The sequence below is a fragment of the Hypanus sabinus genome, chromosome 23 (genome assembly GCF_030144855.1).
Source record: "Hypanus sabinus isolate sHypSab1 chromosome 23, sHypSab1.hap1, whole genome shotgun sequence".
NCBI classification, from domain to species: domain Eukaryota; kingdom Metazoa; phylum Chordata; class Chondrichthyes; order Myliobatiformes; family Dasyatidae; genus Hypanus; species Hypanus sabinus.
In genome coordinates this window covers 33,027,839-33,041,230 of record NC_082728.1, presented here as the reverse complement: position 1 = coordinate 33,041,230, position 13,392 = coordinate 33,027,839, and the positions used below count along the sequence as shown (strand labels likewise).

The following is a 13,392-nucleotide window of genomic DNA, read 5'->3' as shown; positions in this document are numbered from 1 at the left end:
TTAATCCAGATCCTGGCCTCAGAATGTGCAGATCTTTTCACCATATTCACACTTCCATCTAAAGACTCACCAGATGAGTCACCCTGGAAAGCTCTGATTTACCTTCTGCAGGGTCTGATTCTGTTACCAAACTACCAACATATACAGTGCACCAAGTATTGATGTAGTATTGGGTAAAGCAAATGGTGCTGGAGAGAGCATTCTATAAAAAAGAAAAGAAGGTTTTAAAAACATAATTTATGTGTGACATTATGGAGCCATTGGTCCTACACTACCAGGCTCAGGAACAGTTATTACCCTTGAACCATCAAACTCCGGAGCAGTGAGGATATCTTCGCACACCTCAACACTGAACTGATTCCACAACTCTACAGCTCATGTTCTCAATATTATTTATTACTTTTTTTGCATTTGCAAGGTTTGCCTTCTTTTGCACATTGGTTGTCTGACCACCTTTCTGTGTAGATTTTTACTGCTTCTGTCGTATCTCCTTGTGTCGACTGTGAGTCCCCACAGGAAAATGAATCTCATGCTAGTAGTACATATGGTGACAGTACGTACTTTAATAATAAAGTTTTAACTTTTGAACTTTGACTTGCTGGCCTTCATTGCATTGAGTAAGTGTTTCTGTGTGTTTTAGCAGTTAATTGAGTGACTTGCCAGTAACTAGGATAGTTAAGGTAACAACATTGGAAAGTTGTCAGATGAAATAAAGCCAGACTAATTAAGAGTAGTGTGTTTTCTTTGTTAAAGGACATGAATAAGCAAGTTGTTTTTTTTCCACAATATTCTAAAGGAGATTGAATCTTAAGCAAACACACAGAACGCTGGAAGAACTCCGTAAGTTAGGCGGCATATGTGGAAAAGTGTAAACAGTTGACATTTGTGACTGAGACCATTCTTTAGGGCTGTGAAGGAAGGGGGGGAAGACACCAGAAAATAAATGTGGTGAGGGGGGAGGTGAAAGAGGCTAGCAGGAAAGTGATAGGTGAAGCCAGGTGGATGGGAAGGGTCGAGGCTGGAGAAGAAAGAATCTGAAGGGGGAAAATGGACCATTGGAGAAAGCGAAGGAGGAGTGGAACCAGAATAGGCAGGTGGGAAGAAGTGAAAGATCAGAATGGGGAGTAGATAGAGATAAATCTTAATGCTTACAGTTACTGGCAGCAGGCATACTTATTAAACTACGCTCAACTACCCATATTGCAAGGCTAGGATTTAAATTAATTTCACCTGGATTATTTATTACTTGAGACAATTAAACTGATCGATTGGTAACATAATTTCCAACTGAGAGGGAGTGACATATTATTTGTAGACTGGTCCCAGTCTCAAAATTGTATCAATTTTGCATCACGTTGTTGTTGGAAATACCTGAATATTACAGAAAATGTCAGAATTCATTATTACTGTCATTGTTACTACTCTTAGTATGCATGATTAGGAGATTAACAAAAATAAGGAAAATAATTTGGATTATTTTTACATCAAGAAATATTAATTTACTTCAAATTACTGTAACATAAATAACAATAATTTATTTTCTTTTGTATTTAGTTCGACAGTTCGTTGAAGAAGCAGGAAATCAAATGGTAGGTTTGATTTCAAACGTTGACTTATTTTTAGCCACACTCATCATGATTTTCAAAATTTATTTGTTCTTCTTTAACAGCTTAAAAAATTTACTCAGGTTTGAAGACTGCCCCGCTAACTTCGAACTTACATCGAGGAATCATCATTTGTGATATGATGTCTGATCTGTCTGATGTTCTGTTGTGCAACTGTGAAACTTCAACATCCTTCACAAAGAACTATGACATTCCTCTGTAATAATTTTTGCTTTCAAGTTGTGCTTTTAATAATCTCAGTTCTTGGGTAAAATAAGAACACAGTTTTAACTCGGGCACTTTGTTGAACTCTTCACCATTGCTTTTATCTGAAGTTAATGGCTTCACATATTGATTATTAGTGCTTTGATAAATCTCATCAGTGAGATCAGTCTTGAGTGTCAAGGAGCGACACTGTTTTACACCTGAAATACTAAGTCTGTACAAAATCACTATAAGGCAATGAAAAGAGCAAAAGCTCTTAAGCTTAGTTGCACTTTGAAAGTTTGCTTCCTGTTGAATGAATCCATTATGCCATTCTTCCACTGAGCTGTACTTCTCAGGAACTAAAACAGTGAAATGTGATATGTAGTCAGCTTCAGTCGAAAATAGAAGCAGAAGGAGCATTATGTAAGTAGAATACTACACATATTTGCCATTTGTAATGTATGTATGGAGAAGGAAAACTGCTTTTAAACCTCCGCTGTCTGGTGGCCATACTTACTCATGGGAAAGTCTTCGCGAGTAAACCCCAAGGAAGAAATCCGGAGCCCGGGTCCCTTAGGCAGTTTGATGATGTTTGCAGCTTCACTCTGGCAACTCTGCGATGACACTGGTGCCAAGTTGTATCGGCACTTGCCCTTCCCTTGGGTTACATCAGTGACATGGAGAGGAGGAACCCACTGCATGGGCAACAGCCGGTTCTTCAAATCTTCCCACCCAGGCTTGCACCCTGGAAAGGACACAACCCACCAGAGGCGCAAACCCATGATCTCCTGAGATCAACGGTTGTCTATTATTATAACATATCAATTGTGCAAGTTATAGTTTTTTGCACTTTGTCTTTTTATTCAAATGCAGTGAACCCATGTGCAATATTATAGATTATAATTTGATCAGTCGTCTTTTCTATGTTTTTAAGGATTAGAATATCTAAATTTACTTTGAAAATTTCTGCTTATTTTCTAAGTATTTCTACTTTAATTTGTTTTATGTACATAGCCCAGTTACAAAGCTGATTTGATATTTTTAGATGTATTTTATACGAATTATTTTGTAAAATTTACATTGTTCTTCTTTTCTTCCTAAAAGTATTTAGATACATTAACCATTTCTAATGTCTTACTATCCTACACTATCGCTTATGTGAGCCATGCCAATGAATGTGAGCTGGCTGTAACAATGTAAGGTTTTAAAATCGAACCGTAATATTTGGTGACAGCAACTTTAAAGTACATCAGTCCTCTAGCGGATCCTCATAAAAATACTATTCAGTTCAAGTGAGTAATTAAAACAAAATGAAAATTAAGTGTCATTTGCTTTATTTTTATTGTCAGAAGAGTGAAAACCATAGAACCATAGAACATTACCGCACAGAAACAGGCCTTTTGGCCCTTCTTGGCTGTGCCGAACCATTTTTCTGCCTAGTCTCACTGACCTGCACCTGGGTAATATCCCTTCAAACCCCTCTCATCCATATACCTGTCCAAGTTTTTCTTAAATGTCAAAAGTGAGCCCGTATTCACTACTTCATCTGGCAGCTCATTCCACACTCCCATTACTCTCTGCGTGAAGAAACGCCCCCAATGTTCCCTTTAAACTTTTCCCCCTTCACCCTTAACCCATAGCCTCTGGATTTTTTTTCTCCCCTGGCCTCAGTGGAAAAAGCCTGCTTGCATTCACTCTATCTATACCCATCATAATTTTACACACCTCTATCAAATCTCCCCTCATTCTCCTATGCTCCAGGGAATAAAGTCCTAACCTATTCAACTTTTCTCTGTAACTCTGTTTCTCAAGACCCGGCAACATCCTTGTAAACCTTCTCTGCACTCTTTCAACCTTATTAATATCTTCCTGTAATTAGGTGACCAAAAGCTGTGGGATTTTAAAAAATTGTTTTGTAAAGTGATTAGCAATGTTACTGACCTAATTTGGGAAATAAATTTAACCTTTGACTTCTTTTTCTCCATTGTGTGATTCCTTTGCCAACAGATTGAACCACATGATCTTCTATGAGTCCCAGCCCAAAGGCTTTCAGCCCATTCATCTGTGGTCCTGTGCCTTAAATGTAAAGTGCTAGTTGTACAATCAATAGAATTCAGTTCTCAAACATCCTATGTGGAATTTGTATTCAGTGACTCTAGATTAATAATCTTGGTTTTTGCATTATTAGCCCGGTATCATCGCTGACTAACTGGAATCTGACAACTCACTCTCATTCCTCAATCACACTTTATATAATTGTGCACAAGAAGAACAGTTCAGCTCCTGTCACTAAACTGTTCTGAAGTTCGAACAAGGAGATGCCATTTTTATACGCAAATTGACTCATGACTCGTGGCAGATATTGATTCAATATAAACTTAGTGTGCTTCTAAATTCTATCATTTGCATATTTAAGTACCAATCATAATACATATTTCAGTTATTAATAACCAATTAAATACATGTGCTAAAGGCCAATAGTACGTGAGATATTAGTGAAATAAGTGTGCAATATTCACTGTGTCCTAAAATCCTCCGTTTGCATCTTCATCACATGTTGGTCACCTTGGTCCCCAGGCTTGAACAGAAAGTCTGTGCAAAGGAGAGTCAGGCTTCCAAGGGCCATTTTCAGTCTGGGTGACTGCAGTTTGTGTCAGTTTATCATATTAATTCTTACCTTTCTGAACTTCCACATTCTGTGCTATCAGTGCCCCATTTTAACCCTTGCCTTGCTGCAATTTCCACACTGAAACATCCACAATGGGATTTATATTTAGTGTCTCCAGATTAATAATCCAGACCCTTGGATTACTCCTTTAGTGTTACAACCATATTATATTCCATTACCTTTGATTACCTTTCTGATGATATATTTCACAGCAGAAAAGTGACATGCTTTCCGGAAAAAACTTTCAACACACCAGGTTGTCTGTAGAGTACAATAAGACCATTATTTTTAGCAGTTTATGTTATGTGTGTGCGTGTGTGGTATGATTTTACAATATTGATAGGGATTCAGAATTACTGTATAAAAATAGGCATTAATAGCTACTGCAGAATACTCTGTTTCTTGACAACATGATGGTAGGTGGGAGTGTGAGCACATCCTCCCCCGAATCACTGTTCAGCCACTCTCAGAAACATCCTACACTCCATTAATGCATTGTGATAACTATTCACTGGACAGATCAACAAAATGCTTATTCTGGCAAGAATATTGCTAACCTCAATTTCTAAATGTAGAAGAAATCCCTGTAGAGCTCAAATCAACAAACTTTGTCCATCTGCAGTTGTGTAATAAAGGATAATAATACTTCAAAATTAGACAACAGATACAGAAACTGTCCATGTCAATAATGCCATATCAAGACAATTAGTAAAGATAAATACAGAACAACTTTGAAGATAGAAATAGTAAGGAGTGAATGAGAAGACACAACCTTTATTTGTTTTTGATTATTGTATTTGAGTTGCATTGTTAGCTGGAGATAATTTCTCTTTGGTATGGAGAAGAGACCCACAGTTCAGAGTAGTAATAATTAGCGATAACCCTTTCAGAAAAGAAACTAAAGTAGTTCAGCAAACTAGTCTTTTGAAATATAATATTCTGTCACCTCTCTTGATTGACATGCCATTAGATAATAAACAGGTGAGATTTAAGATCTTGACATGATATAGAACAAATAGAACTAAATATCATCACATTTCTCATTCGACTAGGCTCTATTACCCTTTGATTCTTATGCTTCGTTCCCTGATGTTTGCTTTCTTTGATCTCTACTCCCAAGCGCTTCCTTTCTATTGGTTCTGTTTGTCCTCCACTCCCCATTTCTACCCTTGAATCCCTTCTTCTCTGCTGTCCACTCCTTCCCCTCACCTTTGATTCCTTCTGTCCTTCCACTTGCAATACCCCTCCAATCCTCTCCCCGCTTTAATCTCCTGTGCTCTTGCCATCAATCTCCTTTTCACTCCTCCCAGTTCCTTCTTTATTCTCATCTGACCCCTTCTCCTTCCCCCTCTCATTCTTTCGCTCTCTAGTCCAATTCTCATTCACTTCCCTCTGATTCCAGTTCCTCATTTCTCCACTCCCCTCATCCCTTCTTCTCTGCCATGGATTATTTGACCTTTCTTCTACACAGTCCCTTTGCTTCCCCTCCTCTTCGAACATCACATTTCTCTTTCTGTTTTCAAGTAAGAAACAAGCTGATGAAAATTGTGACATTAAAAAATACTCTCTGGCTACTCACCATTCATGCATTGTGCACAGATTGGACTGCAGTTCAGTCCTTTAAGATACTGACTTCATCTGTAATCTGTAAATCTGCTCACTGCCAGGGGGAAATTTGTTGGTTGGCTGTGACATGGGTTCATTGCACCACTGGTTTATTTGGCTGCACTGGTCTCTCACTCCACCTAGTGTGCAGGACTAGATGAACTGCAGTCAATATGAGGAAATATCCCTTTGCTGAAATTAAAAGTAAGTGCTGAATTAAATTCACAAATGCTGTTAATTCATGGTTCAGAGTTAGAAGTTCACCATTACAGACAACACAAAACATACAATATTGTCCTGGTGGTGAATACGGCTCCTTTTCCAAACTATTTCTTGCGAGTCAAAGATACAGACCAGTCTATGAGCAAAACACAAAAATTACCAGAGGATCTCCATAGGTCAGGCAGCATCAATGGAGGGGAATAAACATCATAATTGTGGACTGAGACTCTTTATCAGGACTGGAAAGAAAAGGGTAAGAGGTCAGAATTAGGTGGAGGAGAGGGAGCAGAAGCTGGCAGGTGATAGGTGAAGCCAGGTGAGGGGGGGATGAGGTGTGAAGCTGCCAGGTGATAGGTGAAGAAAGATGAGGGGGAATGAGGTGTGAAGCTGCCAGGTGATAGGTGAAGCCAGGTGAGGGGGACTAAAGTGTGAAGCTGGCAGGTGATAGGTGAAGCCAGGTGAGGGGGACTAAAGTGTGAAGCTGCCAGGTGATAGGTGAAGCCAGGTGAGGGGGACTAAAGTGTGAAGCTGACAGGTGATAGGTGAAGCCAGGTGAGGGGAATGAGATGTGAAGCTGGCAGGTGATAGGGAGAAAAAGTAAAGGGCTGAAAAAGAAGGAATTTCATAGGAGAGATCCAAGGGAGAAAGGGAAGAAGCAGGGGCACAAGAGAGGGGTGTTAAGCAAGGGATGAGAAAAGAAGGGGTAAGAGAGAGCCAGAATGGGAATAGAATAAGAGAGAAGGAGGAGGGGGAAGAAATTAGCAGGTTAGAGAAATGGTGTTCTCATCATCAGGTTGGAGGCTACCCAGATGGAATATGAGGAGCTGCTCTTCCAACCTGACTGTGGCCTCATTGTCAATGTAGAGGAGGTCATGGACTGATATGTTGGAATGGGAATAGGAAGTAGAATTTAGATATATGGCCAATGGGAAATCCCACCTGTTGTGGTGGGTGAAGCAAGGGTATTCAATTAAACAGAGCACCAATCTACACAGGCCTCATAGATGTAGAAGAGGCGGCACCAGGAACACCAGATACAGCAGATGAATCCAGACAATTATGATGAAGTGTTGTCTCACCTGGACGGACTGTTTGGGGCCCTGAATGTTGGTGACGGAGGAAGTGAAGGGGCAGGTGTAGAACTTCTGCCACTTGCAGGGATAAGTGCCTGGAGAAGGATGAGTGGACAATGGAGTCACCTAGTGAGCCAAATCTGCACCCTACCAAAAACAGAATGGGGGCAGGTAGAGAAAGACATGCTTAGTGAAGATGGCAGATGTTAAAGAGAATGATGTTCTGGATGCAGAGACTCATGGGATTATAGGTAAGGATTAGGCGAGAGCGTATGTCCAGGAAATAGAGGAGATACGGATAAAGGCAGCATCAATTGTTGAGGAAATGAAACCCCATTCTTTGAAAGAGGAGGACATCTCAGATGTTCTGAAATGGAAAGCCTTATCCTGAGAAGAGGGAGCAGGGTTAAGGGTATTTGGAAAAGGGAATAGTATTTTTACAAGTGACTGGTTGAAAAAAGGGATACACAAGATAGCTGTGAGACTCAATAGCTTTATAAGTTACATTAACAGATAATGTGCTTCCAGAGAGATTGAGAAAGGAGAGACAGCCGTCAGTAATGCACCAAGTAAATTAAAGAGCAGAGTTGAAGCTGGGGATAAAGTTGAAGAAATTGATGACGCAGCTCCAAGTTGTTAATGTGGTGCAGAAAGTGTTGGGAAGCAATACCAGTGTAGGCTTGGAGTATAGACTGTTGCAAGCAGCTGATGAAAAGGTAGGCATAGTTCCAGGTCCAGCATTGGGAAAGTGGTCTAATCATTATACCATTTGCGGGGTTAAACACACAGACTCTGCAGATACAGCACATTCAGATTACTGACTTAGATTAATTATGTAGAAAGAAGATTAGAATTCCTCTCACATTTGAGCACAGGAAGGATGTGTGCTGTAAAGAGTGCAGAAGAAAGTCACCTTGATGTTGCTTGCAATAGAGTGTTGCAGAGCAATGATGAGACTGGACGGCGATTTACAAAATTAACAGGGATGAAATGTCAAGTCTCTTCCTTTTCTCAAGGCAGGAGATTCGAGAACTAGAGGACATATTTTCGGTGAGAGCGGATGAAATTTAAATGAGTTTGAAAGGGTAACCTTTCACACAGAGTGTGGTGATTATCTGGACTGATCTGCTGGAGGAAGTGGCAGAGGAATATACAATGTTTAAAAGGGCTTTAGAAGGGTATTTGGATTGTAAAGGCATTGAGGGAGAAGGGTCTAATGCAGGCAAGAAAGGATTAGCTTTGATGGGCACCACAGTCATGGTGGACAAAGTCCATTTTAGAGCTGTATGATTCTATGACTCTACAGTTCCGAACCACACACACACAATTGAAGTACTTTCTTTCAGCTATGTTGACTAACTGAAGCCCCATTTGCTCTCTCCTGTGGGTATGAAACTTCCAAGAAGAGTAGGCCCGCTAGTCTCCTGCCCTTCTCTCAAAGTTACTTAACCAAATCAATGCTAACATCATAGGCACAATTCTGCCAACTGAAGGCCAAAGAACCACATTGGCCTTCCCTTTGAAGGCCAGGTTTCTGATTGACAGGCTGATATCCTAATACCCTCATGAAACCTGGAACACACATTTATGCCACAGAAGCAAACAGAGTAAGGTGTTCATATGGTTATTATGTCTGATTAGGAAAAATAAATGGAAATGGGGTTCAAATTCAGAGCTATATTTAACAACTGTACACTTAGGCCAATGGATATGAGCTTCTATAAGGACTATGTGTGTCTATGTAAAGAGATTTGTCATTTGAGGTTAAATCTTACAAAGTTATTATTTAAAATTCAAACAATTATTGAATGGTTTAATGAAAATAAGGTGGCAAAGTAAAGTTTGCTTTAAGTGAGAATCAGATTTAATATTGTTGGTTTCTGGCAGCAGTACATTACAATGTTTAATAATAATAAAAGAAAAACTATAAATCACATTAAAGGATATGTATTATAAAATTATAGTGCTAAAAGAGAGCAAACAAATTAAAAAGTGAGGGCAGAGAGAAAGAACTTGTTCTTGAAATATTTAGTATGTGCCTTTAGGGCTTGAGTACCTCCTCCTTGACAAGAAGGCATCTTTGGTGACATACCAAGCTCCCTCAAACTGCAAAAACTGGAACCTTTTTAAAAATAGGAGTGAGCCTCTGGTATTCACAGGGAATTATCCAATACTTTCAACACATCAAACTGCTGAAATTCAGGAAACAAAGCAGATTTATAACACAATGGATCTCAGTTCCATTCTGGATCCATTGTCTTAAAATTCTGTTACTTTTGCTGAATTACAAAAAGGTTTCTGTGCTACCTCAAGGCAGCTCCCAAGGGTGCAATAAGCGTGACTTAGATGGATGAGGGTGGCAAGTGACATGGTAACCTGCCGTCCTTTCAATTTCCCTTCCAAATCACATTCTATCTTGAATTGAAAATGCATCGCTATGCCTTCCTCATTGCTGGATACACAATTTCTCACTCAGCAGCTTTATGACAACAGTTTTACTGCACGGTCTTGGCAATTCGGAAACAATAGCTCAGCAGCAGCTCTTCATGAACAATCAGAAGCAAGAATAAACTCAGCCTTGCTTGGATCCTATCAATGCATTTTCAATCATGTTGTGCTTTTGAAAGAACAACAGCTGAGTGAACTTGTAAGTTGAAACATGAGTAAATATTGCCCTGAAATTTAAGGTTGACAAAGCAAGCAAGAACTTGCCTTATTTTCAGTCACTTTGTGGAAACTTTCAGAAATGGAAACATCTTCAAAACATGCTTGCCAGCTCTTAACAAAACAACAATGGTTTGCATACTTCATATAATATTCTGGAACCCCACCCCCCCATATAATTGAAGAATAACTGATTTTGCCAGAAGTAAGGGAAGTTCTGAGTGTGGTTTCACATAAGTCACCGCATCAAATAATTAAAGCGATTCCACTTGCCAACACTGTTCAAAGACAAATACATGAAATGGCTGAGAAAGTGGAAGACATATTAGGCAATATGCTTATGGTATTAGAATTTGCTCTGCAGTTGGATGAGTAAACTTCACCAGGCAATGAATCGTTGCTTCTTGGTTTTGTTTGTGTCAAAGAAGGTGAAAGCTTGGTTCATGAGTTGTTATTTATAAGGGGATAAGAAACAGAAAGGAAGGAGTCAATATTTCAGGGTGTTGAACACTTTTCAAAGAGAAGGACATTCTGCTCACCAACATTCTTGCTTGTGCAACGGATGGGGAAGCATCACTGACAGGACAACACCATGGAATTATTACTTTCTTGAGGAATATTTACCTAACGTATTTACCATTCACTGTGTAATTTATAGACAAGATCTTGTAACAAAATATCTAAGTGACTAGCCAGAGAAATCATTAAATACTGTTATTTTGGCAGTAAATAAAATAATGTCCCATATTTTAGTTCTAGAAATTTAGAGAGCTTTGTATTAAGAATAATGAACAGTTTGAATGCCTGCTGTTGCACACAGAAGTCAGGTGGCTCTCAAAAGGAACCTGCCAGAGACACTTTTATGGGCTTTTTGAAATTGTGATAAAACTCTTTGAACACTCGAATGCTTCATTCAGTGAAAAACATAAGAATATTAGGCATGACATTGCTTATTTGACAAAATTATTTGCAAAGTTTTATGAAATAAATCTTCAATTGCAATGAAATAATATGAATCTTATCAAAGTCAAATCAGTGGTCTCCACATTTTTGTCCCTGTTATCTCTATTGAAGTACAACATTGGTCATTGCAACCTTTTCCAATTTCCAAGCCTCCCTCAGTTGGGCATGAGAGCATTTAAAAAATTTTGACAACAGGCCATTCGGTTCAATTATGCTTGATAAATTCCTATTCATAGTGTGTTGAAGTAACTACCGAGCTTAGATTTAGAAGTCTCTAAGGTGCCACTCTCAATTCCACAACTAGGTAGTTTGTTCCATGTATCCACTTGCTGTGTAAAGAAATGCTTCCTGATGTTAGTCTGAAATCTCCCTTTAACCAGTCAACACTTATGGCCTCGTGTCCTTGATGATGGATTAATTTTGAATTAATAGCTGGCACCCACTTTATTGATTTTAATAATAACCCTTAATGATTTTGAACACCTACATCATGTCTCCTTTCATTCTACATTTACTTAGGCTAAAAAGATTTAATTCTTTCAATCTTTCTTCAGAGCTCAAACCCTGCAGACCTAGAATGAATCTAGTCACCCTTCTCTGAACTCTCTTCAGTGACTTCACATTCCTCACACAAAATGGAGAGCAAAATTGTACACAGAATTCAAGGTGTGACCTCACAGGAGCATTAAACAGCTTAAGGAGAATGTATCTTGACTTGAACTCCACTGAGCATATTATATAGACCAACGCTCTAGTAACCTTCCTAATCTCTTCTGTTCATTGTCTAGATGTTGATAGTGATGAGTCTACCAATGCACCTAAATCCTTCTCATACCATGTACCTTCCAGCTCAAGATCCCCCCATTGTATACTTGTATCTAATATTTCCACCTCCCTTATGTAATATTTTACATTTACTTACATTAAAATTCATCTGCCACTCATCTGCCCACATCTAGATTTTGTTTAGCTCTAACTGTATTGATTCTGTTGCCTGAATGTTAACAGCCCACCCAGCTAATTTTGTATCATCGGCCAATTCTCATCCATTCAAACACCTTACTCTGAATCCCTACCTTCTTAAACTTGATTATTAACCTCTCATGTCAAGGCTTCTGAAAGTCCATGCAAATGATATCAACCTCTCTGTTATTATCATAAACTTTAGTTGCCTCTTCATAGAACTCCAGCATATTAGTAAAACATGGTTTCCCTTTCTGAACCCATGCTGGCATTCTGGTCTATAGAACACCTGTTCTAATCAGCTACTTTTCCATCTCATTTGTTATTATTGTTTCCATTATCTTGCCTGCTATAAACATCAAGCTTGCTGGACTATAGTGACCAGTGTCAGTGTGGTCACCCATCTTATATACTGGAACAACATTAGCCCATTCCAGTCCATGGGAATTTCACCAGTCTTTAATAACTTTTGTAAAATACATGTTTGCACATTTCATCACCAACCTCTTTAAATTCCCAGGGATATGTGTTGTCTGGCCCTGGAGATTTAGCAACCGAGTCTTTTCAGCTGAAGCAGGGCTTCACTTTCTACGATCTCAAAGTCACTTAAAATAATCTTATTTTTCTCTGCACTTACTGGCATATTGCTAACATCTTCACAGGTGAATACTTCAGCAAAATATGAGTTAAGAGTATACATTATATCCTTCCCTCCATAACTTAACACACCTTTATTATTCCTAATACACTTAATTTCATGCTTGACATTCCTTTTACTACTCAAGTATTGAAAAAACCTCTTAGGATCAATCTTAGCATTATCAGCAATATACTTTGCAACCTGCCCTCTGGTAATTCAATTTTCCCTCTTGACTATAGCTTTCATATTTTCATATGCCCTCTGGTTAACATCATAACTATTTTTCGGTATTCCTTATATAGCTGTCCTTTCTTCAATATTTTATGTATATCCTTATTCATCCTTGACGTTGACCTATTGTTTATATTGTTTCTCCCAACCTTGGTTGTGAACACTTCCTGCACTGAGTGTATTACCTCTAAAATCGATTGTGTTGTTCCTCGACTGACTCAATGTCAAGCATTTCCTTCCAGTTTACTGTCTGAAGTCTTTGGTGCATCTGCATAAACTTTGCCTTTCTGAAATTCAATTTAATGGCTTTGGTTTGTACTGATATACTCTCCCAAAAAACTTTGAGACCTACAATGTTATGACCTGTCGTTCCTAAAAAATCAACTTAGTAATCAAAATCCTATCCTGATTGTTACAGAATATCAAATCGAGGCAGATCTCTCCTCTTGCTGGAGCATTAACACACTGGGTTAAAAAAAATCATTGAATAACTCAATGAATTCACTTTTCTGTAATACATTTGACACTGGGTTCTCCCATTCAATATTTGGC

At 38.7% G+C, this 13,392-nt stretch overlaps 1 protein-coding gene across 4 annotated transcripts in view; it reads left to right on the top strand.

Moving 5' to 3' along the window:
- Window positions 1-3,785, top strand: part of LOC132380105 (uncharacterized) — a 109,408-nt gene extending 105,623 nt beyond the window's left edge. For all 4 annotated transcript variants that reach the window (XM_059948685.1, XM_059948682.1, XM_059948684.1 and 1 more), the window contains exons 6-7: window positions 1,555-1,589; window positions 1,670-3,785. In XM_059948685.1, the coding sequence (XP_059804668.1) occupies window positions 1,555-1,589; window positions 1,670-1,693 (59 nt within the window). In that variant the 3' untranslated portion in view covers window positions 1,694-3,785. The remainder of the gene's footprint in view (window positions 1-1,554; window positions 1,590-1,669) is intronic.
- The last annotated feature ends 9,607 nt before the right edge of the window (window positions 3,786-13,392 follow it).